Genomic DNA, 26270 nt, shown 5'->3' on the forward strand with positions numbered 1-26270 from the left:
TTTCCCAGTAGTAATGTATGGAAGTGAGAGCTGGACCATAAAGAAGGCTGATCGCCGAAGAATTGATGCTTTTGAATTATGGTGCTGGAGGAGACTCTTGAGAGTCCCATGGACTGCAAGAAGATCAAACCTATCCATTCTCAAAGAAATCAGCCCTGAGTGCTCACTAGAAGGACAGATCCTGAAGTTGAGGCTCCAGTACTTTGGCCACCTCATGAGAAGAGAAGACTCCCTAGAAAAGACCCTGATGTTGGGAAAGATGGAGGGCACAAGGAGAAGGGGACGACAGAGGATGAGATGGTTGGACAGTGTTCTCGAAGCTACTAACATGAGTTTGGCCAAACTGCGGGAGGCAGTGAAGGATAGGCGTGCCTGGCGTGCTCTGGTCCATGGGGTCACGAAGAGTCGGACACGACTGAACGACTGAACAACAACAAAACCTTAGCTTATTCTACAATGTGTTATCAACGGTTGCAAAAAGCCACACCATAGACAAATGCATATAAATGTGGAGTTGGTAGGGGGTTGAGGGTCATCTAGTCCAGCCCCCAGCAATGCAGGAATCTTTTGCCCAACCCCAACCCCAAGCCTGAGATCAAGAGTTTCATGCTCCGCCCACTGAGCTAGCCCAGGTGCTACTATGTGGAAAAAGGAGGCTGCATTCAGCCGATATGCACTGGAGGGCGGCAAAACACACACACATCCCATATGCAGTCAAGAGATTTGTACTGTAATTTATAGGCTACAGATGAAGAATTCAGAAAGTCTGTAGGCACAAAGTAATGGGCAGTATAACACCCGCTGTAGTTTATACAAAATATAAGGCACCCTTTAGGGGCTGCATAGCCGCTTTTCGGGGACGTTATCCTCCGTTTGCCAGCAGGTCGGACCGGGTGATCTTTGAGATCCCTGTGATTTCATGACTCTTGTTGTATGTGGTTAGATATTTCTAATTTACACAATGCCTCCGGACTACATTGCAGGGTTGTCGTGAGCCACCTTCTCTGCCTATTCCTGCAAGGGCTTTCAACCTGCAAAGTGGAAAACAATCCAGAATTGCCGCAAAACCCCGTCCAACATCCACCCTACTGTTTAAAACGGTGGGCTACGTCGTGCATTGCACAGCTCTTGCAAACTCAAGTTATCAGCCTAAACCTGCCGCTATCCTCCTTTGCTTGGCGAAGCAAATAAACGGTCTGAAGAGATATTGGGGCAGGGGTGGGTGGGCGAGAGAAATCCCCTTCACGGGCGCTGGAATTACGAGCCTGAAAGTTGTGAGTCATATTTCGTGTTTCCAGTGCCCTTCCCAACATGGCCGAGCGCGGCACCGCTTATTCTCAGGCCTATTGGACCTTCTTAATATGGCGACCCAACCAGCCTCATTTCCTCCCATCTGTCCCAAACGGGAAAAGGCGGAGCCACTTTGCGCGTGCGCGTTGGCCCCGGAGAGTGCTCCTCGACGCCATTTTGCGTGGCCGCCGGGCGGGCACACGGCTGTTTCCGGGTTGCAGGCCCCGGAGCAGAGAGAGAGAGAGAAGACCAGAGAGGCAGAGGAGCTTGTGGGTAAGCGAAGAGGGCTGCGAAATCCACAACGTGGGGAGGCTGGTTGGGTGTGGGATACGTGGCCTCCTTGAGAAACCTGCGGGCGGACGGGCGGGCAGTTGGGTGGGTGGGCGGGCGGGCTGCGCTTTGACATTTGACCCGTGTTCCTGCGGAGGTCACGGGGCTGGGGAGTGGGCGAGCAGGGGCGGGGTGGAGAGAGAGGGTCGGCGGTGTGGGGCCAAAGGGATGACGGGAGGAGGGAGCACAGCAGGAGGGACTGGGTATGGGGGGGGGGGGGAGAGGGGTGGGTCTCATTGGTCTGTTGTTGAAGGTGGTGGGTGATTTGGTAGGAGCCCCTGTGCGCTGGGGGAGGTGAGGGGGAAGAAGAGGGGTTTCTGGGGTGAGCAAAGGTAAGAGGATACTAGGTGAGTGGTGGGAAGAAGGTACTCGACTTCGATTCGTTGACTAGGAGAAATCTAGTATAAAGAAAGGGGCCTGGAATGAGGAGGAGAGATTGGAAAATTGTATTTAGATTTTATTATTTTTCAGTGTCGCCGCTTGTTTAGGTACTGGGTTTATTTCAAGCCAGGTCTTGGGAAAGGGTGTGTGTGGAGACCCTTGGTGTGTGTACAGGCTGAGGATATTGGGAGGGTTGTGCATGCGAGAATTTATGGGTCAAGAGCATTGCGGGACTTGGTTAGCCCGGTTTGAAATACTGTAGTTGGTGTTGAGCAGGTGCTTTCCGGGGAAGGGGTGTGTTGCAGCGCCAGAGGTTTTTGTCTGTGGGTGGTTGAGGATTTAGACGTAAACTGAACAGGTGAAGCAGATAAATATGTGGTGGCTTATATCTGGGTGATACATTGAGGGTGAATAAAATGGGAGCAAGTGACAAACTGTCAGGAGGGAGGGATGTTTTCATAAGCTGCTGTGAATTTTGCGAGAGCTATACATTGCTGCTGAAATGGTGGCATGGAGAAGTATCTGGAAAGGGGCTAGGTTATTTATAGGGTGAGTGAGGGTGTGGCATTGAGGAAACTGCCCTTTTTCTTCCTTATTCTTGTAAGTTGCTGGAAGTTGAGGGTCAAACACAACAAGAACAGGTGACGAGGAGGGATATGAGTTTCTTTGGAGTGTCACCCATAATATTTTGTTCTTAAGCTCCAAATGAGGTACTTAAAACTTAGATGTGCACAAAGATTGAGGGAGTTTTAGTATGTCCTCTGAGTATGAGCTGAATGCACTTGGGATCTGACATGCTTACAGGCAAACTGCATCTGCTTAATTCCTGAGTCCTCTATTCCTTTTTGCTCTCTTCCAAACCAGGGCCTCTTCCGGATTATATGTTGTCTTTACCTTTGCTGTAAATGGCCTTTTGGGCATATGCTGGGTGTGGTCTCCTTTTCGTTCCTCCTTCAGAGGTATGTGTTGTCAGTCAGTGAATAACCTTAGTTCAAGGAACTGTGCACTCACCTTTCTGCAGGTGGAGTTGCCTTCCTCAGTTGCTTTTCTTAGAATGTTTTCCGTGCTTGTCTGACTGTAGTATTTGTTCACCAAATGTGTGGTTCTCAAAACTCTCAACATACTTGGAAGTGGAGAGTGCAGAAATACCTGCAAGTTAGGTGGGGTGGGATTATGTATTAAGACAGCATGCTGGCATACAGCTTTCTCACTGAACAGTTGTTGTTTGCATATACCTTTTCCCCATAGAGCTTTCTCTTGCTCACTGGGGATCATGTTCTGCTTTGGTTCTATGATGGCCTGCTGGAGTAAAATGATGGATTTGGGTAACTTATAATTTTTCAGCTTCCCTATATTCTAAATTGGATATGGTCCTTGGCTTTTCAAAGCATTGTGCATTTTAAGACTGCAATGTAAATTGTTCCTGTTGCAGTCAACATTGCATGGCACTCCTGGTTTGCATGTCTTGCCCACTTAAATGTGTTGCTATTTGCATGCCTGTGGTGGGTAACTGTCATTCTAAAATGTGTGGAACCTTCTCTGAAGTTTTATAAAACAAGAGATAGCACAGTTATCTGTCAGGGATCACTTTTGGTACAGGATAACCTGTAAACATGAGAAGGCTCTTCTGCAGATATGTGGAATCCAGTGCTTTCTAGACGTTGTTGGACTCTCTAATTCCCATTAGCCCCAGTCAACATGGTCAGTAGTTGGGGATGATGGGAGCTGTAGTCATGAAAAGCATCAGGAAGGCTCCATGTTCCCAGTTCTGCCCACCTGGATAATCTAGTTTGGTCCCAATTTTGGGTTTGATTCTAGCACCTGCCAGCCAGAGTATTGCTGTTTGTTCTGGTGCTGGCCTGACTGGTAACAGGGACTTTTCAGACCCTGGAATGTCCTCCTTAGTGAGGTGTGTTCTCTCTCATTATTGATGTTCACGAGAAATTTAAAAAACATTTCTGTTTACCGAAGCATTTGATGACAGAAGGACACTTGCTGACAACCCTGATCACTGATTGTGAATGTTTTAATTTTCAAATAATGTTTTTAAACTGCTTTTAGATTTAAAAAAAATGTTATGCCATTACTGTGTCAGCTGTCCTGGGATGTAAATCCAATCAATAAAATAAATATTGGTGCCAGTTCCGGAATAATGCATGTGTTTCTTTTCCAAGCAGTAACTACAGTATCTCCTTTCTACATGCTGCTTTCTCTGCCTGCAGTCTTGTCCTTGGCCTTTCCATTTCCCATCTTCCAAAATCTGTTGTTGTATAGAGATGCTAGTCCTCCTTGTTTCTGATTATAGTAGGCAGAAGAGTGGAGGAAGAGACAGGCCTCAAGGTGATTAAACTTGATTGTGGGGTTCTGGCCAGTGTAATTGGTACAACACTAAGAAGGGAGGCCAATTATTCCAACAGGTCTTTAGGAACTGACTCGAAAAGGGCTCGTGCTGTGATGTTTTGTTTTCTTCTTCTTCTTCTTCTTCTTCTTCTTCTTCTTCTTCTTCTTCCTGTTAGCTATATTTTCAAATATATCTTTTTGTAGTGTTTCAATTCTGTAAGTGTTTAATTACTTTTAATGTCCATATTGTCTATGTTTTATCCTGTTTTATTTGTAAGGCACCTGGGGAAAAGGCAGGATAATAATAAGAATTAATACTGTGGGAAGGATCCATTGGATAGGGTCATTTCAACATTACCTCATTGATACAGAAGCCACTTACAGAAAAGCAGATTGGCTCCAGTAATTTTTAAAGCAGGGGTCAATAAATTTGTGGCCTTCTAGATGCTGTTCACCTTAAAGTATGGCCAGCGAGCAGGGATTATGGAAGTTGTAGTGTAACAACATCTGGAAGGCCACAGGTTCCCCCACCCTGGTTTTAAGGACCCTGACTTGATTACTTTTGGCATGCCACTCACAGTCTCTGTTTCCCCTATGATTAAAGGTAAAGGTAAAGCACAACTGGATGGTTAAGTCCAGTCAAAGGCGACTATGGGGTGCACCACTCATCTCGCTTTCAGGCCGAGGGAGCCAGTGTTTGTCGATAGACAGCTTTCTGGGTCATGTGGCCAGCATGACTAAGCCGCTTCTGGTGCAATGAAACACTGTGACAGAAACCAGAGCACATGGAAACACTGTTTACCTTCCTGCCACAGCGGTACCTGTTTATCTACTTGCACTGGCGTGCTTTCGAACTGCTAGGTAGGTTGGCAGAAGCTGGGACAGAGTAACAGGAGCTCACTCTGTTGCGTGGATTTGAACTGCCAACCTTCTGATCAGCAAGCCCAAGAGGCTCAGTGGTTTAAACCCCAGCGCCATCCGTGTCCCTTGTATAAGTCTCTGTTTCCCCTATATGCAATATGGGAATATTGATGATGTTCTTGTAGATAGCTAAATTATATAGGCATATACCGTAATACATAAAAATGTGCTTCCTGGAGAAAAAGTTTATTAAATACCATTTTGGCTGGTATTGGATGATATTCAGTGCTAGTGCTAGTGCTACTCAGAGTAGACCCATTGAAGTTAATGTATGTGACTAACTGGTTCATTAATTTTAATGGGGCTAATCTCACCCAGAACATAGTTGAATACAACTCATTGTATCCATTCAATACATTACTAATTGGATTTATAAAATAGTTCATTTTTAGAAAAAAAAATCTGCGGAAAAATATAATTGTTTCTGCGGAATTATCCACCCCAAAGTACTGCATTAAATAAGCTTGGGTTGTTTGCTGTATTAAGTGTGCATACAGCAGAACTGTAACTTATGAATGCCTGAGGGATGTTAGCTTTGCATGTGGTACCTGTAAAATATTACAAAAATCCACCTCTTCAAATTGTACAGTTTGCTGTACACCTTCCCCCTTGTACCGTAATGGCTCAGGGCAGGTAACGGGACTTGACACGAAATCAAGTGAAACCAACAAAAAAGTATTCCCACTAAAGCAGTGACTTTCAAATTACCGGTATGTTCCGGGGAGCCCTGGGTTTCCTTGGAAGCTTATAGCAGAGATTCCTCAAAGAGTAAATCAAGACTAGCAGACAGGCTTCCCCAAAGGGCAGCTTACCAACCACTGCTGATTATCCCTTAATACACATCCGCAGGTGAGTATTGGGTGCGTTCCAGGCGCTCTCCTATAATGAAGTCCGACAAGCCTGGGAAGCGCTTTCGTGGACTGAGGATCTGCCTTGAACATCTTTCAATCCTCTGCAGTGTGCAAGGTTTCTTGGGCGAACGGTGGCAGACAGGGCAGTGTGGAAGTGATTTACAGAGATGTAGAAAGCTTGCTAGCTACTACATTAAGCCAGAACGAGCATTGATTATACAGACAGAAAACTACCCCTCAAATAAGACTCCTTTAGTACTTTCCATCTCTTACTGCGTAATGTTTCATGCACTAGAGCCTGCATCATTGGATATAGAAGGGGCTTTCTGCATTGTGGATAATAGTAATTTATGTAAAAGTATGCATAGGGAAGAGTTGGCTTACAGTGTAAGGTGATTTCTAGGTGGCTCTCTTTTAAAATAGTTGTGGTGCCTGGAAAATAATATGTTGCTGTAGGTAAAGCTCAAGTAAACGGTGGAGTTGGAGAAGGTGAAAATCCTGATGAAACCTCTTGAGCAGCTCCTTACCATGAGTCTAAATTAGAAATAAGTCATTAATATATTGAGGCGTATTAGGTGAGGCGGATGGTAACTTTTCAGAAAGCACTGTTGTGTGTCAACCGTAACAAGTTTTCATAGTGTAGTGTTGGTTGTGCTCATTTATCCACAAATGTAATGGTAGCTGTGCATGAGGATTAAGCACAACAGTTCCATGGTGGTATGAGCTGTTACGTGTGGAATGATCATGATTGCCTGAAATCCATTAACATGGCCACCTAGGCATGTCATGATTCAGTATATATGGTGGTTGTTATGGTTCTTCTTAGGAATTTCCGAATGTTATCCTCCTTTATAGCACTGATTTTGGCAACCCCTGGCCTATGAATTTTTGGTACTGGATGAAAAGTGTCAAATGGGGTTTTACTGGAGTTGTAATCATAGTGCTGCCTCTTATTGGTAGACAAAATCCTTAAGAGCGATGGTAATTTTGGGCTCATGCCTGAGACTGAGGGCAGTCTATGTAACATTCTAGTCTGGTATTATGTTGATGGGTTTGGATCACTGAGTAGCTATGTTTGAAGGAAATGAATTCACAGGTTGTGAAAGAGTGACTCAAGGTCACCACACACCTATGATATGTCAGTTTTAGGGCAGAAGGATGGGCCACAATGCTGGATAAGTGCTCTTCTCGAGTAAATTGTGTGGCTTGATAGGTTAACGTTATTTAGAGCATTTTGATTCCTTTGGCATTTTCTCAAGTTTTAATCAATCTCCTTGAGGAATATGAAGTGGATGTTGCATTTCCCCCTGTGTTTGAATATATTGAGTAAATTGATCCACTGAAGTGTGTACATCTGGCGTGCATCCTTTATTTTAAGGATAGATTTAGTTCTTATAAGAACAAGTATGAACAGCACTGACTGATTGCATTTCTTCCCTGTTCTGTAATTGTGGGAGAAGGAGTCATTATTTGAATTATTTCAGTTTAACAACTGCTAATGTAGTTTAATTCCTATTCATTTCAGGGGGGAAACCACTGTATACTACTCCTAGGACTTGGGAATGCTGCTAGGGACTGCATGTTTATTCTCTGGCATCAAAAAGTATGTGCCATCACACTTAAGGTTGGACCCCTTCTCCCTCGTGTGCTGACTTTTCACAGGTGTGGAGCTTTTATGAGCCAGTATTCAACCTTTTCTCCTCTCCTTACGTTCTGAAATATACAGTCTGCAAAGTGCGCTTTCTGAGATTGGGTCAACAAATGTGGCAGAATAAGGTGGACTTTTCCACTTCAGAAAGCTGGTGGGGATAACATTTTTTGAATGCTTCCCCCTGTGTGAAACAACGCCCACTCCCTGCAAATAGAAAACAAGCAAATTTTCTAGCCTAGCTCTTTGCTTGCTATTCTGTTTTTATATTTTCAGGGATCTTTTCCCATAGGAGAGCATAAAAAATGTGACACACGCCCATACGCAGCACACAAGATACCTGCTGTCCATTCTACTGAATGAATAAAGGAGGGAAGCAGGAGCATGGATTGCTGTTTGAAGAACATGTCCTTGTACCTTGGAACAGTGATTTAAATGTTGCCAGAGTATAAAAAGATAAGTCTGCTCTGCCCCCTTTCAGGGTCCACCATAGAGAGAGAGCGATAGCGTCTTCTTCTTCTTCAGAAAACCAAATGGAGGAAGGCCTTGCTTGACTGAACACAAGCAGCCTTGTGAGGAATCCATTCCTGCGTATAAAGAATGCTTAAGCAGAAATTCTGTGCACATCGTAATCCATGCAGAAGTATCTAGCACCGTTTATATTCCTGCCAAGGGTAGTGTGGGAAATGCCGTGTATAAATAATAAACATGTTTGAAAAGTCTGTCCTATTCTGCAGATTCCTTGTAGATCTTGGAAAGGGTCTTAATGTAAAATACGGGAACGGTGTGAATGAGCAAAAATATTAGAAGTGAATGAGCCTTGCTACTTCCTTGGAGTGTTCCCCCTTTCCCCTCAATATTTGGTTTGGGGTGTTCCTTGCAAGATGCTGTGGGTTTTGGCACCTGCACCCCAAAGTCCCCATTTAACCTTTCTCAGGCCATGCTTGAGAAGCCATGTCTGTTCATGCGGCACCTCTACCAGCCTGTGACAATGTTGCCAATCCAATCATCCCTTTGTGTCACAAGCTGGTTCAATTTAAGCCACGGCGGTGCCCTACTTGGCGTGTTCAGATCAATGTGAGAGCTTTCTCTTGGGCCCCCCTGGCACCTTAGCTTGTCTCCTACAGCACTTCCATCATGGGCTGGTTTTGTCTTCCGGCTTGGAAGGCCCATCTTCCACATGTTTCTAGCATTTCAGCTCTGTAGGTGAGCCTTTCAAAAACATAAAGTAAAATTGTGTGTTTTTAAGAAATGCCAGATTGCTCCCCCTCCTCCACTTGTCCCTAGATGGGCAGTTTCAGGTAAAGATCCAGTCAGTTACTTGCCCTGGGCAAAAGGTTAATGGGAAGACTGCTATGACCTATTCATGTCTTATAAGTGTTTTGGCTCCTCTTATTATGCAGTTGTAAGAAATTTGCCCCAACTGTCCGTTCAGATAGCATTCTTAACACTCTCCATACCACAGACTTTGGGGGAGAAGGTCAGTGATATGTTAAAATACTATAATGTGTGTTGATTTTGATAATTGTACTTCAGCTTATTAATGCTGCTCCTTTTACTGGTTTGCATATGCACTAATCACATTACCACCACTGTTTTCTGGCATTGCTGTAGCTGCAGTGTTCTTAAAAGAATGGTTAGCATGTGACTGGACTACAGGATTGGTACCTGGGGAGGAGGCAGGTATACCCTGTTCAGTTATTTGTGATAGGGCAGGAGCAGATACACCCTTCCAGGGAAAGGGAGGTCAGAGACATAAAAGTTGTCCCGCTTTCCACTACCTGCCCCCCCCCTGAGTTACCCTATCATCTGAAGAAGTGTGCATGCACACGGAAGCTCATACCAAGAACAAACTTAGTTGGTCTCTAAGGTGCTACCGGAAGGAATTTTTTAATTTATTTTGTTTTGCCTATCAACTGATGTTGCTGTTAAATCCCAGGTTAGTCATCAGCATCAACATCATTACAGTTGTACCTTGGAAGTCGAACGGAATCCGTTCCGGAGGTCCATTCGACTTCCAAAACGTTCGAAAACCAAAGCGCGGAGGCCCGTTGGACATTCGGCTTCCGAAAGAACGTTTCAAAACCAGAACAGTCACTTCCGGGTTTCGATCGTTTGGGAGCCAAAATGTTCAAGAACTAGGCTGTTCAACTTCCAAGGTACGACTGTATTATTATTATTATTATTATTATTATTATTATTATTATCTGCAGCAGCTAATAAAGAACATAAGCAATGTACAGATTACAAAAAAATGGAGACCAAAGCTTCTCAACATTAAAGGAAAAAGGAATAGAAGAGAAAAAGAAAGCAATGGAGTTTATATATGGGATCCGCTTGATCCAGGAGATGGGGGCATATGAAATCTCTAGTGGCTCCTGTTCCTTGGCCAGGAGCAGAGCCCAGGACATGCCTGCTTCTATCTAGCACTTGATCATGGCATGAATTACCAAGGCATGGATAGACAAGCTGGGAGGCGGTGTTCTTTTTCAGCTCTGTCCACTTGGTTTCTTGGTGCAGCACCAACAGACTGGAGGGCTCGGGAGGGGTGTGCGATTCATAAAGATGTAGTCTTCCTCTCTAGGGTACCTGTCTAGGGAAGCTCTAGGTTTGAGTGTTTGTACCTGGTGTGGAGCAGTTTGGTTAATTCCCCAAAGGAGGCTGCCTGAGGACATTCTCACCAAAAGTAGTAGTTATAGGTAGGTAGCCAGCTGTGTTGGTCTGCCGTAGTTGAAACAAAATAAAAAAAATTCTTCCAGTAGCACCAAGGAATTTTTTTCTTTTGTTTCTCCAAAAGTAGAAATACATTCCATTATGCTGACCACATTGGCAACATTTTGCAGAAGATGTTTTTAATATATGAGCTAATCTTATGGTGGTATAATGCCCCCCCCCCAAATACTATTTGGAGCGTAGCTCTTTCAGCCCTTACAGAATTCTTGCAAATCCCCCCTGCAATCAGGGTCATTTGCGGCATCTCCTAGGTCACTTTCCCAACACTTTTAGGTCACGAGACACAAATGTTCTGTATCGTTTAGATGCCCATCCTCTCATGTTAACAAACAACACTTGAAAGTACAAGCTGTTCAAAATCTTTGAGAGTGAGGGCAGCTTGAGCCTTTATTTCTTGTTGTGATATAAAAGAGGTGATTTGTTTCAGCACCAGCCAATTACACCCCAAGGTTCCAAGTTTCTCCTGCAACACCCTTCAAGTGGCTCAGGGTTTCAAGTAAAATTCATTTAAATGATACAAACCTTTTCCCCACCCCAGCCATAACAATACTGAAGCCTGTTCTTATTAAAGGGGGGGCATTTTAATCATGTATTTGCATGCCCATTGAAAGAATAGCATCAATTGAAATTCCCATATTGTGTGTTTCTTCCATTTGAACCCATGCCTTTCATGTATCGCTAGTTATTAGGGATGTAGCCTGCCTTAACTCATTGGCTTCATAATACAGGTTAATTTTTGGTGTTCCCCAACCACCTGTTTTGCCTGTTTCATACAGATTAGATTTATTCACCCAAGCCTTTTTAGATCCAAATATTTCAATGGCCAAAATTTGGGCTGAAAAATTGAAAAGAGATAATAACTTAGGCAGACAAGACACATTTTTTTAATGGAAGCACTTTTTCCCAGTATGGAAAGATTAAAGGAGGTCCACCTTCTAAAATCACTTTAATTTTTTTTTCTACCACCAGGGTGAAGTTGGCCAGAAATAGTTTCTTTAGGTTCTTGATTACCCAAACTTGTGAATATTGTAAGCTTTATGACTGGTGCTTCCATCAAAGCTATTGTCTCTTTGTGGAATACAGAGATGAGTTTCACAAATGACACAGTACAATATATTTGTAACTGTTCCATGCTTATACTTGGATTTCATAAGTCACTTCAAATATAGGCTGCGAGAGGGTATGCAGCTGGGATTAAAGCAAAATTTATCTTGGCTTATCTAAATCAGAAGACAGTCCACATATGGTCTTCAGAAGCATGCTGGTGCTTTCGGTTCTAATGGTGATGATTAGCATTTACCTTTAATAATAAAACATTGGGCATTCGTTTATCTTTAGAGTGTTCAGAGTGCTTCACATACATTATCATATTTATTTTACCACGATTCTGTTGCCGTTGCCGTTTTGCAGCCTGGTGACTGAGGCAGAGAGAAAGGACTTGGTAAGCTCATGGTGGATGTAGACTTTTGTTTGGGGACATCATGGTACATAGTTCAGTCTCTTAGTCCCCATGCAACACCAGCTCCTTGGGGGTGGGGGGAATTCTGTCATTGAGGACTGTCAGTGGGATGGCTCTTGGCATGTCATTGTTGTCCAAATGTGTTGTTTTAAGTGGCATTCAGAGGATGCTCTTGGCTGATCTTGGTAAGGTATAGGAAAGGCATAATCTGCTGGCCGAGTCGGTTAGCTGGGTGCCTTTATGGGAAGTCTCACCCTGTGCTTTCAGACCACAGTTAGCATTGTTAACAGGTGTTAGGAGTTTGGGGAATTGGGAGTGCTTGGGTGAATAGTGAGTACTAGGAAGAGGTTAAAGCAGGGGTAGGCAACCTAAGGCCCATGGGCAAACAAGCAGCCCATGGGGTTTGTTTAACCGGCCCCTGAGCCGCCCACTTGGTGAGTCTCCACGCGCTGCGCTAAAGTGGCGTGGGGCGGGGACTCGCTTCTGCGGTGCTGGAAATCGCATCTGCGCATGCTCAGACACCAAAAATCATGTTTGCAAAGACGCAGATGCCAGAAACCGTGTCTGTGCAGATGCAAACGCCAGAAATCGTGGCTGCACGCGCATGCGATCCAGCCCACGGAGGGATCTCTGCTGGAGTGAACCGGCCTGGGCAAGGTAAACCTTGCCGACCCCTGGGTTAAAGCCTGCTCCCCATGTCTGAGAGATCACTGTCCCCATGTTGCTACTAGCTATTAAATAGCTGTTAATAGCTAGAAGAGAAAGGAGGCGTTTCACCAACACTGTACAGTTTTGCTGCATGTATCACTCTCTCGCTGCTGCCATTCACAGAAAGTTGCATTGTGGGAGTAAACATGTTTGCTTGGTTCTGTTTAGGGCATATGAGGCACGCAAAAGGAGACCATCGTTAGGAAAGTAATTGTCAATATCGTAAATGCTGGGCAGAGAGAAAACAGCATCTTGTTTTTGCAATAATGAGGGCGATTATATCTGGCTCACTGTGTTTCTGGGAAGTTAATGAGCCAGGGCATCTGTTATGATTAAATCACTTTTATTCCCACAGTAGAAGTGCTACAGCAGAATTAAAATAAAAAATAAAAATTCCAACACAAGTCACTAGTAAGCTTCAACATGGTGGCATAGTATTTTTGTGGGTCTTCTTTGGCACCTTCAAGGCTGACCAGCACATTGTGATAAAGTCAACCCTCCCATTTACGCATGTTCAATATGTGTGCAATTGCACACATGCGCATCACGCCAAACCTTGTATGACACGAAAATGTCACAAAAGGGGCAGAATGGAGTGTTTGTATACCTTTTCAATAGTGTTTCAAATATACGCGACTTCACTTGGTGCTTTTTGTAAATTCTAAAACCACTTCAGATCCTCCCCCCCCCCCATAATCATGTGCAGACCAAATTTCACTAAATTTTTGGGAGCCGAAAGCAGGAGACTCAGGCAAGTTGCTCCACAGTTGCTTGATTCAGTGTTTTGCTTAGGGGTGGGGGGAAATCAGTGTTCTACTACATACAGCAAGTGAACCAATGGGACAAACTCCATCAGTCAATCAAGGGTTTTTCATGCTAGGCATAGCTTCGGCTGTCTTTGCCAGCTTACATGTCTTGCAGCACATGCATTCCCAGAGACTGCGTGATTAATTGAGTGCTTGCTGCCTTTGGACCAGTCACTTCCCATCCTCTTCAGGTGACCATGCTTTGAAACCGTCACACCGCCCCCATAACATTGTAGTCACATCATGGGCATTGCGTCTTTGCATGCTTGTAAACCCAAGTGTGTGACTGCACACTGGGATGAGAGTTGGAACAGGAATGGAATCGGAGAGGCAGAGCTTTGATAGATGAAACAAACTAAATTGTGTTCTATGACTTCTTGATTGAAAGCTCCTATCTCAGGTATGTTTTATTTTCCATCCAATTTTATTCCCTTTCAAGTAGTTGCGAGGATCTTGTAGTACTTCCATTGTACAATGCTTTGAACTTTTTTTTTATTTTAAAAAGGCATGACTGAGTGGTGACAAATATCTAGCCTTGGGTGTACATTTCTCTGATTTGATTGCTTTCATACTGAATATGTTAGTATCTAGTATTTTTATTCCTAAATTGGAGATCTGAGTAAATAAGGGGATCTGATATTCCAGGCAGAGAAAAGAAGCTCTCGTGAGGACAGCTGCAGGTTGGGTTAGACTGCCTGTTCTTTCGGCACGAGTAAACTTGTAGACATTGACCACAAGTAATGAGGCAGAGGATGCGTAGATCCTGGTAGCGTGAAATACTTTCAACAACAGCTGGTTGGGGCAAAGATGCTCGACAATGAATTGACACTTGTTTAATCAAGTTGCATTTCTAATATCTAGCCTGTTCTAAACAATAAACGGTAGAGACGCCCAATTTGCAAACAAGTGGGGACGGGAAGAAGGAAAATAAGCAATGGAATAGAAGCGTGTATCTTCTTGTGGAGTATCGCCCAGCCAGCTTTAAGGGAGACGGACTTAAAGTTCAAACAAAATATCACTGGTCCAAAGAAAAGGGGACTTACCTGACATTAGTGTTTTCATTTCATTAATGGTGTGAAACATGGTGGCAACAACACTTCTCCAGGTTAGTCTCTTTGAAGCTCAGTCACTTTGCCAGAGCTTTGGATGCTTGGCTGCGCCATCTCTTGTCAACTGCTGCTGTCTTACCAGGCAGAGCTGAGATTTCCAGTGAAGACTTCTAGACAGCCTGTTTCAGTTTAAGGAAGGTTGGCAGGTAAACCACTAGACAGATTGTCTGCGGCAAGCAGGAATCTTCCTTAGAAGACCAAGTAGGAAAACTTGAATGAAACACTTCTTCCTACCCCCCCTTTCTTTTTTGGGGGGGACCAGAAGTGACTAGCCAAGGGTGTGTGGAGGCAAACAGGCTGGCAAAACATCTGATAGGCTGGTGATTTTAATGACTTTATTTGCAAGAACTATTTAAGGGTGGGCTGTGAGACCATCTTTGAATTGTACTTTCACCCCCAGTGCATTTAATTCTCTGTTCCTCTACAGTCCTGTGCTTGTCATTGCCGTACTTAGGGAAAGGATAGCAAAATGATTATTCGAGAGGAAATGCTCCTGCCTGCCACATAGCTTGCATGCCTCTTTCGTGAAAGTTGAAATTGGAGGTACCTAATATTTTCTGTTCCCTGGATATTTGAGGCCAGAGATAGGCAAGGTGGGTCCCTCCAGATGTGATAGTGAACTGCAGCTCCCATCAACTGCTGCCAGCGTGACCAGTGACCAATGATGCTGAGAGTTGTAGTGCAGCAACATCTGGAGGGCACCGCTTTGGGAAATAGCTGATGCAAGCATTCCCTTTCACATCTCTGTATCCACGAAGGTCAGGAGCATTTCTTTAAAAACAAAGTTTTTTTCAGGTTTGGAAACTGCAGGTCCCCTAGAGCATATCCAGAATAGATGTGTGTTCTTGCAGCTTCTGTTAATTTCACATATGGAAAACGTTCTTAGTGGATCGTGCCTTTCGACTGGGAAATGCCTACTTTCGCCTGCTCTTTGGGTGGTGGTGGAGATGCCTGGAGTTACGGTCTTGCAAGCTTTTTTCATTCAGATTGCACTTGCTTTTTAGCCTGTATTTTAGAAAGCTTCACACCTCCTCTGGCAGAGCTGGAGTTTGGCAAAGGTATCTGGTCTCTTAAGTACTATTATGAGTTGCCTTGCATGATGGTTTCAGGGGAGTCAGCTTTCTTGGCAGTCCTCCTTGGTTGGAGTTCATCAGAACTCCATTCCTCTGCTTTGCCTCGAGCTGCTGCAACATCCTTCCTTGGGCGGGCAGATGCTGAAACCGGGTGCATTCCACTAGCATTAGACTGGCTTGTCTGGAATAGTTCCGACTGGTAATTTGATGTCATTGGGCTTGTGCTTCTGACAGGTATCGGCATTGTATATCTAGGGTGAGTCACACCACTTCTTCAAGTATCTGCTTCGTCCAAAGTATTTCTGTTGTGACGTGGTGGCGGATGTTTCTGCCTGTCAATCAGGTTATGCAAATCCTGCTATAGCACTGCCAGCTAATTCACTTTTCCAGGGTATAGGTTGGCCTGCACTTAGACGTGTCAGAAGCATCCTTGCACATTCTTATTCCCAGTTATAGGATATGAATGTGTTGAATTCTTTGATTCCCCCGCCCCACCAGACTTGGAAGTGCTTTCGATCTTGGGAATTTTCCAGGCTCACCTATCATAGTTGTGTTCACGAAATATTCACTGGGGGGGGGGCGGTTTTCATTATGAGTCAATCTGCTCTACAAATCAAAACCAGTTTTATATCACTTAAATTGTCACGACTTCTTTGGGAGAACTGTCGGAATTGTTGATTTGGGAGAGTGTTGAGTATGTTGATAATCTCTGTTGATAATCCAGTAAAAAGTGGGTTGGCTTTTTGTGGGTGGGGTGGAATACTAGAGTTATCGTTTTTATTCTTAAACTGCATTTCACCTTTTCAGTTAAGGCAGATAATTTTGATTTACCTGTTGTCCTCTATATGTGCCCCTATGTTGTCTTGAATATGGTCTATATTGCACGTGTGTCTCCTGGGTCTGCAGCTTCAAAGCTTGTGTGCCGCTACCTTAATTTCCCCCCGCCTTTAAAGCATTTTAGTTCTTATCCTGGTGTGTTAATTATTATGTAGTGGTGCTCCTGCTTCTGTTGTGTTTCATTTTCTTAACTGCCTTGCAGTCAGCTTGTCTTTTTAATCAGCTGAATAAAATACTTACCTCAATGGCATTCTCTCGTGACAGCTAGTGAAGTGGGTATGAAACTGCAACAGTGCCCACCAGGTTCCGTCACTGCATCCTGCTATTTCATTTGCTGCTGTTTCTCCTTTGTAACAGTTTTCTGTTTCACCGCAGGTTTATGAGTGACCAAAAGTTCTTTTTACGCCGAGTCAGCAGGGAGTGGGGCAAAGATGCCAATACCTCCTCCCCCTCCCCCTGGACCACCCCCACCCCCAACTTTCAATCAGGTAGGTGGTCCTCCTCCTATCCCTGCATGCTTCCCCTTCTGTCCACATACAAAGAGCCCTGCTGAGAAGCATCCACAGGGGCACCCAAGAACTCCTATGCTTACCTTTCTCCACTTAACTGGTTGCTGATCTCCTCCTTTCAGGCTAACGCAGACCCTCCAAAACTGAACAGGGATGAGCAGCGAGGGAGGGGAGCCTTGCTGCAAGACATCTGTAAAGGGGCCAAGTTGAAAAAGGTGACCCAAGTCAATGACCGAAGTGCACCCATCATTGAGAGTAAGCATGGGGTCTGGGGCAATTGCAGTAAGATCTTTGCTATCTAATTGGGAAAGCTCATAGTGCTGCTCACCCTTTCTGTTGAGCATTTACTCTTAAAAGAATTCAGCAGCAGGTATGGGAGGAAATGGCCTAGAATCTCTACAAACAGAGGCAGCAGGTGAGGCAGGTGGGGAGGGAGAGGGCTGTGGCCCATAAAATTGCCCTTGGGGTGAGGCTTTTGCTTACGTTTGTCTGTTTGATATGCTGTGTGCTTGATCTGGCTTTGTGCCGTATGAGGAGTTGGGGAAAGACAGAAGGGCCGGAAGGGGAGGACTCTTCCCCACCGTGCACTGCAGCATATGGCTGGGTTCACTCGCCTGAGTTACCTGGAGTCATTTGCTGGCATACGCCGCGAGTCCTTCTCAACCTGCCACCCCGTTTCCCCACTTTACTCCTGAGCAGAACCTCGCAGGAGTAGCAATTACTGACCCTGCTGCTCGGGTCACTTCTCAGCGGGTACCTTCTGTGTTGAACTCACTCATAGCTTGTGAAACTTGGTGGTCTGGATTGCATACCTTCGTGGAATCATAGAGTTGGAAATGATCACGAGAGTCATCTAGTCCAACCCCCTGCAATGCAGGACTCTTTTGCCCTATGTGGGACTCAAACCCACGACCCTGAGATGAAGAGTCTCAGGCTCCATGGACTGAGCTGTCAATAGCTCTCTCCCTTGTGCTGTTGGTGGAGAGGCTCTGCAGTCAGTTCCTTTGTTTTGTGACTGAGGCCATTGTTCCACCTGACAGCGTAAAGCATAGAAGCCTCCTAGTTGGGCAGCGTAGCTAATCCAACATTCCCACCGTGGCCAGTTAGATGCCTCTGGGAAGCCCACAAGCAGCACTCCTGTTTGCGTTTGTAGTTGCAAAAAAATGTTCTCTTTGTTCTGTGAAGGAAGGTAGCAAACTACCTCCTAAACTGCACAGGTCCCAGTGGTGCAAATGCTTGAAATAAAGTTTTGCAGTTAGCAGTAAAATAGAACTGGCAGCTGCACACTTAAATCCTCAGAAGCAGATGTCTCTAAATCCTGGCGTGAAGGTAAATGCACAGCCTACAATGTATTTGTGCTTAGCTCTTCAGGCAGCAGCCGCTGTCTGACATCCATGTGATCTTGAGCAGTCAAGTTATTACCTTCTCTGCTTTCATACTGCCACTTCAGGAGGAGCTGACTCCAATACCATAGGGTCTTTGCCTTGCCCACGTGCTGAGAAGCAGCATCTTGAGTAAAAGAATATGGTGGAGGCTGCCTATGTATAGCCCAGAAGAGAAGAACCATAGCTCAGTGTAGAGTAGAGCAGAGCATCTCTTTAGAGCATCTCTTGTGTACTTAGAAAGCCCCAGGGTCAATCCCTGGCACCTCCAGTTAGAGCTGGGGAAAATTCCTGCCTGAAACCCTGGAGAAAAGCACTGCCCAGCGGCGTAGACAGAACTGAGCGGCTTGGATCTATGGTCTGTCTCGGTATAAGGTAGTTCCCTATGTTCCTGAGGCAATGTTTTTTTAAAAAAAGTGTTTATAAACTAAATAAATAATCCAGGGGCCCTTTTCTTCCAGAATCCAAGGGCAGTGGCGGCTACAACTCCGGCGCATCTCCTCTGCCACCAAAAGGTGGCCTTTTCCAGGGTGGTGTCCCCAAACTTCGACCTGTGGGAGTAAAGGACAGCTCAGGTGAGGACCACAACTTGTGGACTGGCCTAGACTGAATGAGAGTACCTTAAATCGTGATTTGTGAAATACCAGACATTGAACCTTGTGTTTGAGTAATCAAGTACCCTTAGCTCCTGACAAAGAGTGATTGCAACTTGGTTTTGAGAGCAAGTCCATGCCTTATTGAAACGATCAGGAAAATTTATGTCGGCTTGTAGTGGCACTTAATGCCTGTGGAGCTGAGACTAGTCAGGCTTAATATCAAGGGTGGAAACCATGACTCCTTCCCCATCTGCCTGCCTATGTGTACTACCAGTGTATTACAAGACTGCTTGCTTCTACGTGAACTTAGTTGGACCTCTAGATCAGGGGTCGGCAACCTAAGGCCCATGTGCCTGTAGCGGCCCACAGGGCTCCTCTATCTGGCCCATGGCGACCCCCACCGCCCACTCTTACCAGTGTGGTGCGGCGACCAACTTCTGGGCGCTCCTCCAACCCAGATGTGCACTGGAAATAGCGTGTGCGCACGTTCACGGACGCTCCTCCAACCCGGAAGAGCCCGCATGCGCAACACTCCGACCCATCCTCCGACGGACGGAGCGTGGACTGGCCCATCGTTCAGTAAGCTTGCCGACCCCTGCTCTAGATCTTCTTCTGAGGTCCCCCTTTGGATACTCAGGCCATCTAAGGTGAAGCTGGTGGTGGCCAAGAGAGGGTTTTTGAGGGTAGGGGTGAAGGGCACCCTGTCTATGGAATGCCTTCTCCAAAGAGACATGTGTGTGTACATTACCTCTGATAAGTTTCTGTTCTGAATTTTAATATTGATCATTGTTTGACTTGGTTTTTTAACTTGTTGGCCGGTGTGAAAATCCCTTGGGGTTGAACACTTTCATTCAGCTGCTGTCAATATATATATATATATATATATATATATATATATATATATATAATATTTGTTGACCTCCCTTTCATATGAGTACATTAAGGTAGTTTACAACAAAATACATTAAGTACGACACAATAAAAAATAGTATTTAAAAAAAAATGGAAAATAATTTTTAAAAACTGACTCATGGACAAAAGTTTAAGCAAGTGAATAGGATCTGGAAGAGATGATAGAAAATTACCAGCAAGGAGTCCTGCCGAATCTCTGCTGGAAGAGCATTCCACAGCAAGGAACCATCAACGCTTAACACCTGACTTGTAGTTGAAGCCAGTCGGGCTTCTGAAACATGGGGGAGAAGAGAGAGAAGTTAAGGGGCTACAAGGAGCTTGAAGGCTGGGAATCCAGTGAGGAAAAGTTGCACTCGAAACTAGGAGGCAGTGGGCTCAGAAGGAGCCGCAAGTGGATGTAGGGTTGGCCAAGGATAAAGTGCTGGAAGTGAGGACTCTCACAGTGCTTGGAGATGAGGGGTGGTGTGCTGTTGATGCTGGGAAGGCCAAGTGGGTTGAAGAGGCAAGGGAATCAGAGGACCCTTGTTTAGGAAGCTGTAGATGTAGGAGGCTAATGGATGGAATAACAGAATTTTGCACCCCTAAATGAGTGAATTGTCCAAAGCTTTAGCTGCCTGCCAGGATTACATTGGCAATCAAGAAGTCGCCCCTTTTCTTTCCCCTGATGTCCCATCTATGTCCAGCAATTAAAATTTGACTTGCGTCGTTCATCCCTTCTGGTGTGGGAAACATTTGTGTCCAGACATCTGAAAACCTCCCAGTCATTTAGAATATAGGCTCTGCATGAACAGTATATCACTGGCTGTGGTCTCAGTACAAGGACAAACGTTGTCAGTTTGCACTTAATTGGATGGTGGTTTTTGCCAAAAGGAGTTGGTTTATATTGGAAAGAGATGTTGATCTATTTTGCTTCTCTAATAAGCAACTCTGTGCTGACTTTCCTTGGTTTCAGAAAGTCCCTCTGGGAAACAGTCCCTCCAGGTCCCTGGGACTAGATCAGCGGCTCCGCGGCCCCCAGTGTCTGCAAACAGCGGTCGGCCCCAAGATGACGCTGACCACAGCCGGGCTTCCCCTCCGGAACTTCCGCGCATGCAGAGACCTTCCTTGCCAGATCTCTCGCGGCCAAATACCGCCAGCGGCACCGGCATGAAACACAGCTCGTCAGCTCCGCCGCCTCCGCCCCCAGGACGCCGAGCCAATGCACCCCCTGCCCCTCCTCCCATGCACAGCAGCAAAGCACCTTCCTACAACCGCGAAAAACCCTTGCCACCAACGCCAGGACAGCGGCTCCCGGGGAGTCGGGATGGACCGCCGGCTCCTCCCCCTATCAAGCCACCCCCTTCCCCAGTGAATATCCGAACGGGACCAAGCAGTCAGGGCCAGTCTCTGGCGCCCCCTCCTCCGCCTTACCGCCAACCCCCCGGTGTACCCAACGGCCCCGCCAGCCCCACCAACGAGTCCGCTCCCGAGCTTCCGCAGAGACACAATTCCTTGCATCGAAAGACACCAGGGCCTGGGAGGGGTATGGCTCCTCCCCCGCCCCCTTCAGCCTCCCCTTCTTTACAGAGCAGTCGGCCCCCACCTCCTGCCCGTGACCCTCCAAGCCGGGGCGCAGGTAAGTGCATCTCCTAGCCCTTGTTTATGAAAAACTGGAAGTGGTCTTGCCGTTGGACAGCCTCTCGTTAATCTCTCAAGAGAAAAATGCCTTCTTGTCCGTAGTCTCCAATCTTGGTGCCAGCATGGGTATGCGGTGGGTTTAAGAAGGTTAGGAATGGCCTGGTTTCATGCTCTGTAGTGTAGCAACTACCAGTGAGCTGTGAATTAGGAAGTTTTCAGTTTGAACCATACCTTTGCCACAAACTTGCTAGGTGTCACCTGGCCAAGCTGCAAATTCACGGTCTCAGTTGTCCCCAAAGGCACACTCTTCTTCCATTGTCTCCCAAGGCAGACAGATGCCAACAAAGAGGTGTCATTCCTCCTAAATCTGCAGGTGAAACATTTGAAGGCTTGAAAGAGCTGTACAAAGACAAGGATGATGGTGTGGATGTGCAGTTTCCATCGTTTTAAGTTGTGGCCAATTTTTGACCGTAGGCCATGCTGGCTGTGGCTTGTGGGAGTTTTGAGTCCAACTCAGCACCCAAAAGACCAGCTTCCCCATCCCCATCCCAGGCCTCATGTGCAAAGGACACTGCCACCATAGCATGTTAGTGATGCTTGGAAGACTGGAATTCAAATTCAGTTTTCACGTGGAGAGTCTTTGCTACCAAGACATGTGGGATTGAATTTAGTTTTCTGTGTTGTGCAGAAGAGTATGCCTTGCCCTCTTAACAGCTGACTTGCTAAAAAGGACCCCACAACTTCATAGTTATGAAAAAGCTGGTCATTAATTAGTAGATGCTCGTGCTTTTCGGAACAGCGACAACAAAAAGCAATTATTACATTCGTGCCCAACAAATAAGCCAACCCGTTTAGTGTGGGGTGTTTGTTGCTGTGGAGCATGATCATCTGATCAGCCTATTTTGTGCTCGGATCATGACTCCCCATGCAGCTGCAAACCCTCCAAAAAGAAGCAGAGAGGACAGTTGGTGCAGGTACGTCGCGATCAGAATGCAGCAGTTTTACGGTCACTTCAGCATGTGCACAATGCTCACCAAGGGCTTGGTAGCCTACAACTCACCATGCTAAGGGTCACATAGGTGAATTAGCCTTTTAAATAAGTAAGAAAATTCCTTAACGGAGTTGGGACGTCAGGAAAAAACAACAACCCAGAACCCTATATAGCAGGTGCAAGGAAAGGACAAGGCTGTCAAGGGCCTGCAGAGCCAATGATGTTGATGGAAGGCCTAGGGCTGTTTCAGTTGCTTGGCTACCTAGGGAACTCTGCTTATCCCTTTCACTTTGGCTACTAAGCTAGCTCATGAAATCCTGACCTGGGAAATTTCCATTGCAGCCCCTCCACCGCCACCACCCATGATCCGAAATGGTGGTAGAGATGCGCCTCCGCCTCCCCCACCCTACAGAATGCACGGGACGTCAGACCCTACGAGCCGTGGGAAACCCCCACCCCCACCCACCAGAACGCCAGTTGGACCTCCTCCCCCTCCCCCACCCATGAGAAATGGACACCGGGACTCTATTTCCACTGTCAGGTCTTTCTTAGGAGGTGAGTGGAAAGAACCTGCTGTTACCTTAAATTATAGGTGTCAGGTGCATTTAAGTTGGCTTTGAGACATGCGCTGGATTCAATGGGAAACCAGCCTGCCAAGAATTATGATACTTCTGCTGATTTGGCTGGTATCAGTTAACTACGGTGGCTATAAAAAAGACTGTGATCAGCCAGGAAGAAGTGTGTGTGTTGGGGATGAAACTTCGTTCATACAAGCTTAGGAAGCAGCTCTAAAACGAAATACACTGGCATAGACATGTTAGCATAGACTGCTAAGTCATACTATGGCTTGGCATGAATGAGTGACCCTGTGGGTTCCCAGAGAGGAGATTTGCTGCAGTTTTGCTCCTCCTTTCATCCTGCTGATGTTGCACTGCTGAGCTAAGCCATGGTTTCCCCTAATGCTATGTCCAAGTTCGGGTTCATGGCTTTTCTTGCTCCAGACAAACTCACTGTGCCCAGCCACAGAACAAACACTGCCAACATCTCATGGTTGGTCTGAAGCAAAATAGACCAAATGTCTGAAGCTAAGCCAAACTGTGGGTTCACTGATAGCAACCCCGAAAAGAAGGTGCAAAGTTCTCTGGGAACTTCCTCATTATCCTTTGTTGGGTTTGGCTTAGCATGTGTACGTACAGATGGAGTCGCTATCTCCCTTTTGGTGTTGACAGCTTGTTAAGCATCTGATGCTTTGAATTATGTATTTGTTGGATGTTTTTATTTATAGTCTGTACCGGTTTATTTTAGGTACGTTTCATTTTGTACAGAATGCCCAAACAGCTACTTGGAGAAGCAGTGAGACAAACTATATATATATAGATAGATATATCTATAGGAATGTTGAAATGTTGACTCATGCCCATTCTGACACTCTGCACAAAGCTCTTATTACCAGGTGACTCTGACTTCCTGGTGGATTCTGCCCCCAGTCTGTCACCTGCATATCATGGTGACCAAAATTTGGCACCCGAAGAGAGCTGCCCCTAGCCTTACTTTCAGGGTGGGGCTGCTTCAAGTTTTGCCATTTTAGCCATCATTCCAGCCTCAGGGCTTTATGGATGCTAAAAGTAGGGCAGTGGGAATCCTTCAGACCAGAAATGGTTTTCAGGCCTCATGTTGCCTAACTTATTTTCCTCCTTTTCTGCAGATGACTTTGAATCTAAATACTCCTTTCATCCAGTGGAAGATTTCCCAGCGCCAGAAGAGTTCAAGCACTTCCAGAAGATTTATCCCAGCAAAACGAATAGAGGTGAGCACTGATTTGGCTCACATCTGCTTATTGGTCTCCCAGGTATCTGTCTGATTGTTCGTAAAGGAAATTATTTTCAGCTCCATGCTTGAAAATTATGGCAAGTTGTGATAAGCAATTTAATTCCATGGGACTGAGAATATGACTTGCCAGCATTACAAATGAGATGATTTTATTTTAAATCATCAACAATTCCTTCATTCTGTTTCTGGGCCTTTTCAGATTATGCAAACTATGCAGTCTTGCATAAATTTAATGCTGGTTCTGATTTAGACTTGTCCAAGTTCATTGTGCTTTTGTGAGGAAGAGGGAATGCAGGAGGTAGCTACAGGGACACAGGAGCAGCTGCAGAAGCAGACCGGCTGGGGAGCCCCGGGGGTGGGAACATGATGACTCGCTGCTCTTCATGGCAAAGGATTTGCTGGAATGGGCTGAACAAGATGCAGAAGCCCAGCTACCAGGAAAACATGAGAACAATGTGCAAGTTTGAAGTGGCACAACAGGTTAGCGTGTCTGGCTGTTAATCGGTTGGTGGTTTGAGCCCACCCAGGGATGGCTGTGGGCAAGATTCCTTCACTGCAGGGGGTTGGACTAGATGTCCTTTGGGGTCCCTTCCAACTCTACAATTCTATGATTCAATATGATTCAGTTTTATTTTTTCTCTTTTTTGGGCGTAACTCAAATCTGCATCATGCAGTGGTGGGGAACTGAATTTGGCTAGCGCGGCAAATTATTATCTTCCCCCATCCCATGTGGATCAAGTTTTATAAATGTACAGATCCACCCACCTGTAAGTCACCTGATGTCACAGTGGTGCCAGGTCATCCTTTTTTCACACAACAGGTCTCGCATAGCACTTTACAAGGGATTTCAAAACACTTGACTGTCAGCTGATAGCCTGGCCTTGCTGAGCACTTTGTACGGGGCTTTGCAGTCCCAGCTGATTAGTAGTGCCTGCAAAGCCCCCTTCAGCCAAGCTAGGTTATTACTTGTCCTGCACTTGATGTCATATGATGTCAGGTGTAGGGCAGGTAGATGCAGCTTGGCAAAAATAGCCTCCTGGGCCAAACAGGGAGGCCAGCAGTTCTTCAGCCCTGGCAAAATGACTACCTAGGCATAGTGGTAGCAATGTGGAAACTTTGTGTTGATTATTGGGAGGTTATTGATTTGGTTTTGTTTGGTTTTGTATTTTGTATCTGATTTTTCTATTGTGAACTATCCTTGTTCTCATTTTCTGTTGTAAACCATCCTGGGATCTTTGGTTGAAGGGTAGTATACTTACTACTACTACTACTACTACTAATAATAATAATAATGGTAATAGTAATAAATATCTCTTTTGCTTTGGGATCAGCATCTTTGTAGAGCCTAACTTCCTATGGTGATGCATCTGTGGCATTAACAGTCTATTTCTTTTTCAGCTACTCGTGGGGCCCCTCCTCTGCCTCCCATCCCAAGGTGAAAAACAGCAGCTAGGCATGGTTCCACAGCACCAAAAAAATGGACCTGTGTTCTCAGATTTCCCCCTTCCTCCCCATCCCTCAGAAACCTGCATGAAAAATACATTCCTGCTGTTGATCCCCCCAACCCCCAAACTGTTTCAAGAACCCGGACAAACCTACCATTACTCATTTCCATCTATGCATTTCACACCTGGACTTGAAAGGACGTCTCTTGGCACAGCTGGGTGAGAACCCTTTTCTGCAGATCTGTGTGGGTTTCTCATTTTCCCTGCCATTCGTGTCATGGAGGGAAGAGCCTCCCTGGTTCATAAACAACTACTGTTCAAGATCAAGGGTCCAGTGAATATTCCCCGGAAACGCAAGCCAAACAGGACCGTTTTGGATCTCTGTGCCAGGTTGAAGCAACTGATCTTTGCCTAGCGTAGGGGAGGGAAAGTGGGGAATTCTGTTTTTTTCTTTTTTCTTTTTAAGAGGTGAGCATTAGAAGGACTGAAATAGCAATTCCGT

The 26270-nt window shown here is 45.6% G+C and overlaps 1 protein-coding gene across 2 annotated transcripts; it reads left to right on the top strand.

The window, feature by feature from the left end:
* Positions 1-1448: 1448 nt before the first annotated feature.
* WIPF2 (WAS/WASL interacting protein family member 2) lies at positions 1449-25792 on the top strand. 2 transcript variants are annotated; one of them, XM_033170957.1, is made up of 8 exons: positions 1449-1563; positions 16862-16974; positions 17118-17250; positions 18839-18952; positions 20838-21500; positions 22836-23048; positions 24199-24300; positions 25722-25792. In XM_033170957.1, exons 2-8 carry the CDS (start codon positions 16918-16920, stop codon positions 25760-25762), a joined length of 1323 nt encoding a protein of 440 aa, XP_033026848.1. In that variant the 5' UTR covers positions 1449-1563; positions 16862-16917; the 3' UTR covers positions 25763-25792. The 2 variants fall into 2 exon arrangements, with proteins under 2 accessions (XP_033026848.1, XP_033026849.1); XM_033170958.1 differs by lacking the exon at positions 1449-1563 and adding an exon at positions 2527-2960.
* The last annotated feature ends 478 nt before the right edge of the window (positions 25793-26270 follow it).

Source organism: Lacerta agilis, chromosome 14 (assembly GCF_009819535.1).
Source record: "Lacerta agilis isolate rLacAgi1 chromosome 14, rLacAgi1.pri, whole genome shotgun sequence".
Lineage (NCBI taxonomy): Eukaryota > Metazoa > Chordata > Lepidosauria > Squamata > Lacertidae > Lacerta > Lacerta agilis.

What these genes read in the sequence shown, in the direction of transcription:
- WIPF2 (XM_033170957.1), top strand. Translation starts at nt 16,918, where the DNA reads ATGCCAATACCTCCTCCCCCTCCCCCTGGACCACCCCCACCCCCAACT. An exon ending in CACCCCCAACTTTCAATCAG is followed by an intron (nt 16,975 to 17,117) that starts GTAGGTGGTCCT and finishes TCCTCCTTTCAG; the next exon opens with GCTAACGCAGACCCTCCAAA. An exon ending in CCCTCCAAGCCGGGGCGCAG is followed by an intron (nt 21,501 to 22,835) that starts GTAAGTGCATCT and finishes TTTCCATTGCAG; the next exon opens with CCCCTCCACCGCCACCACCC.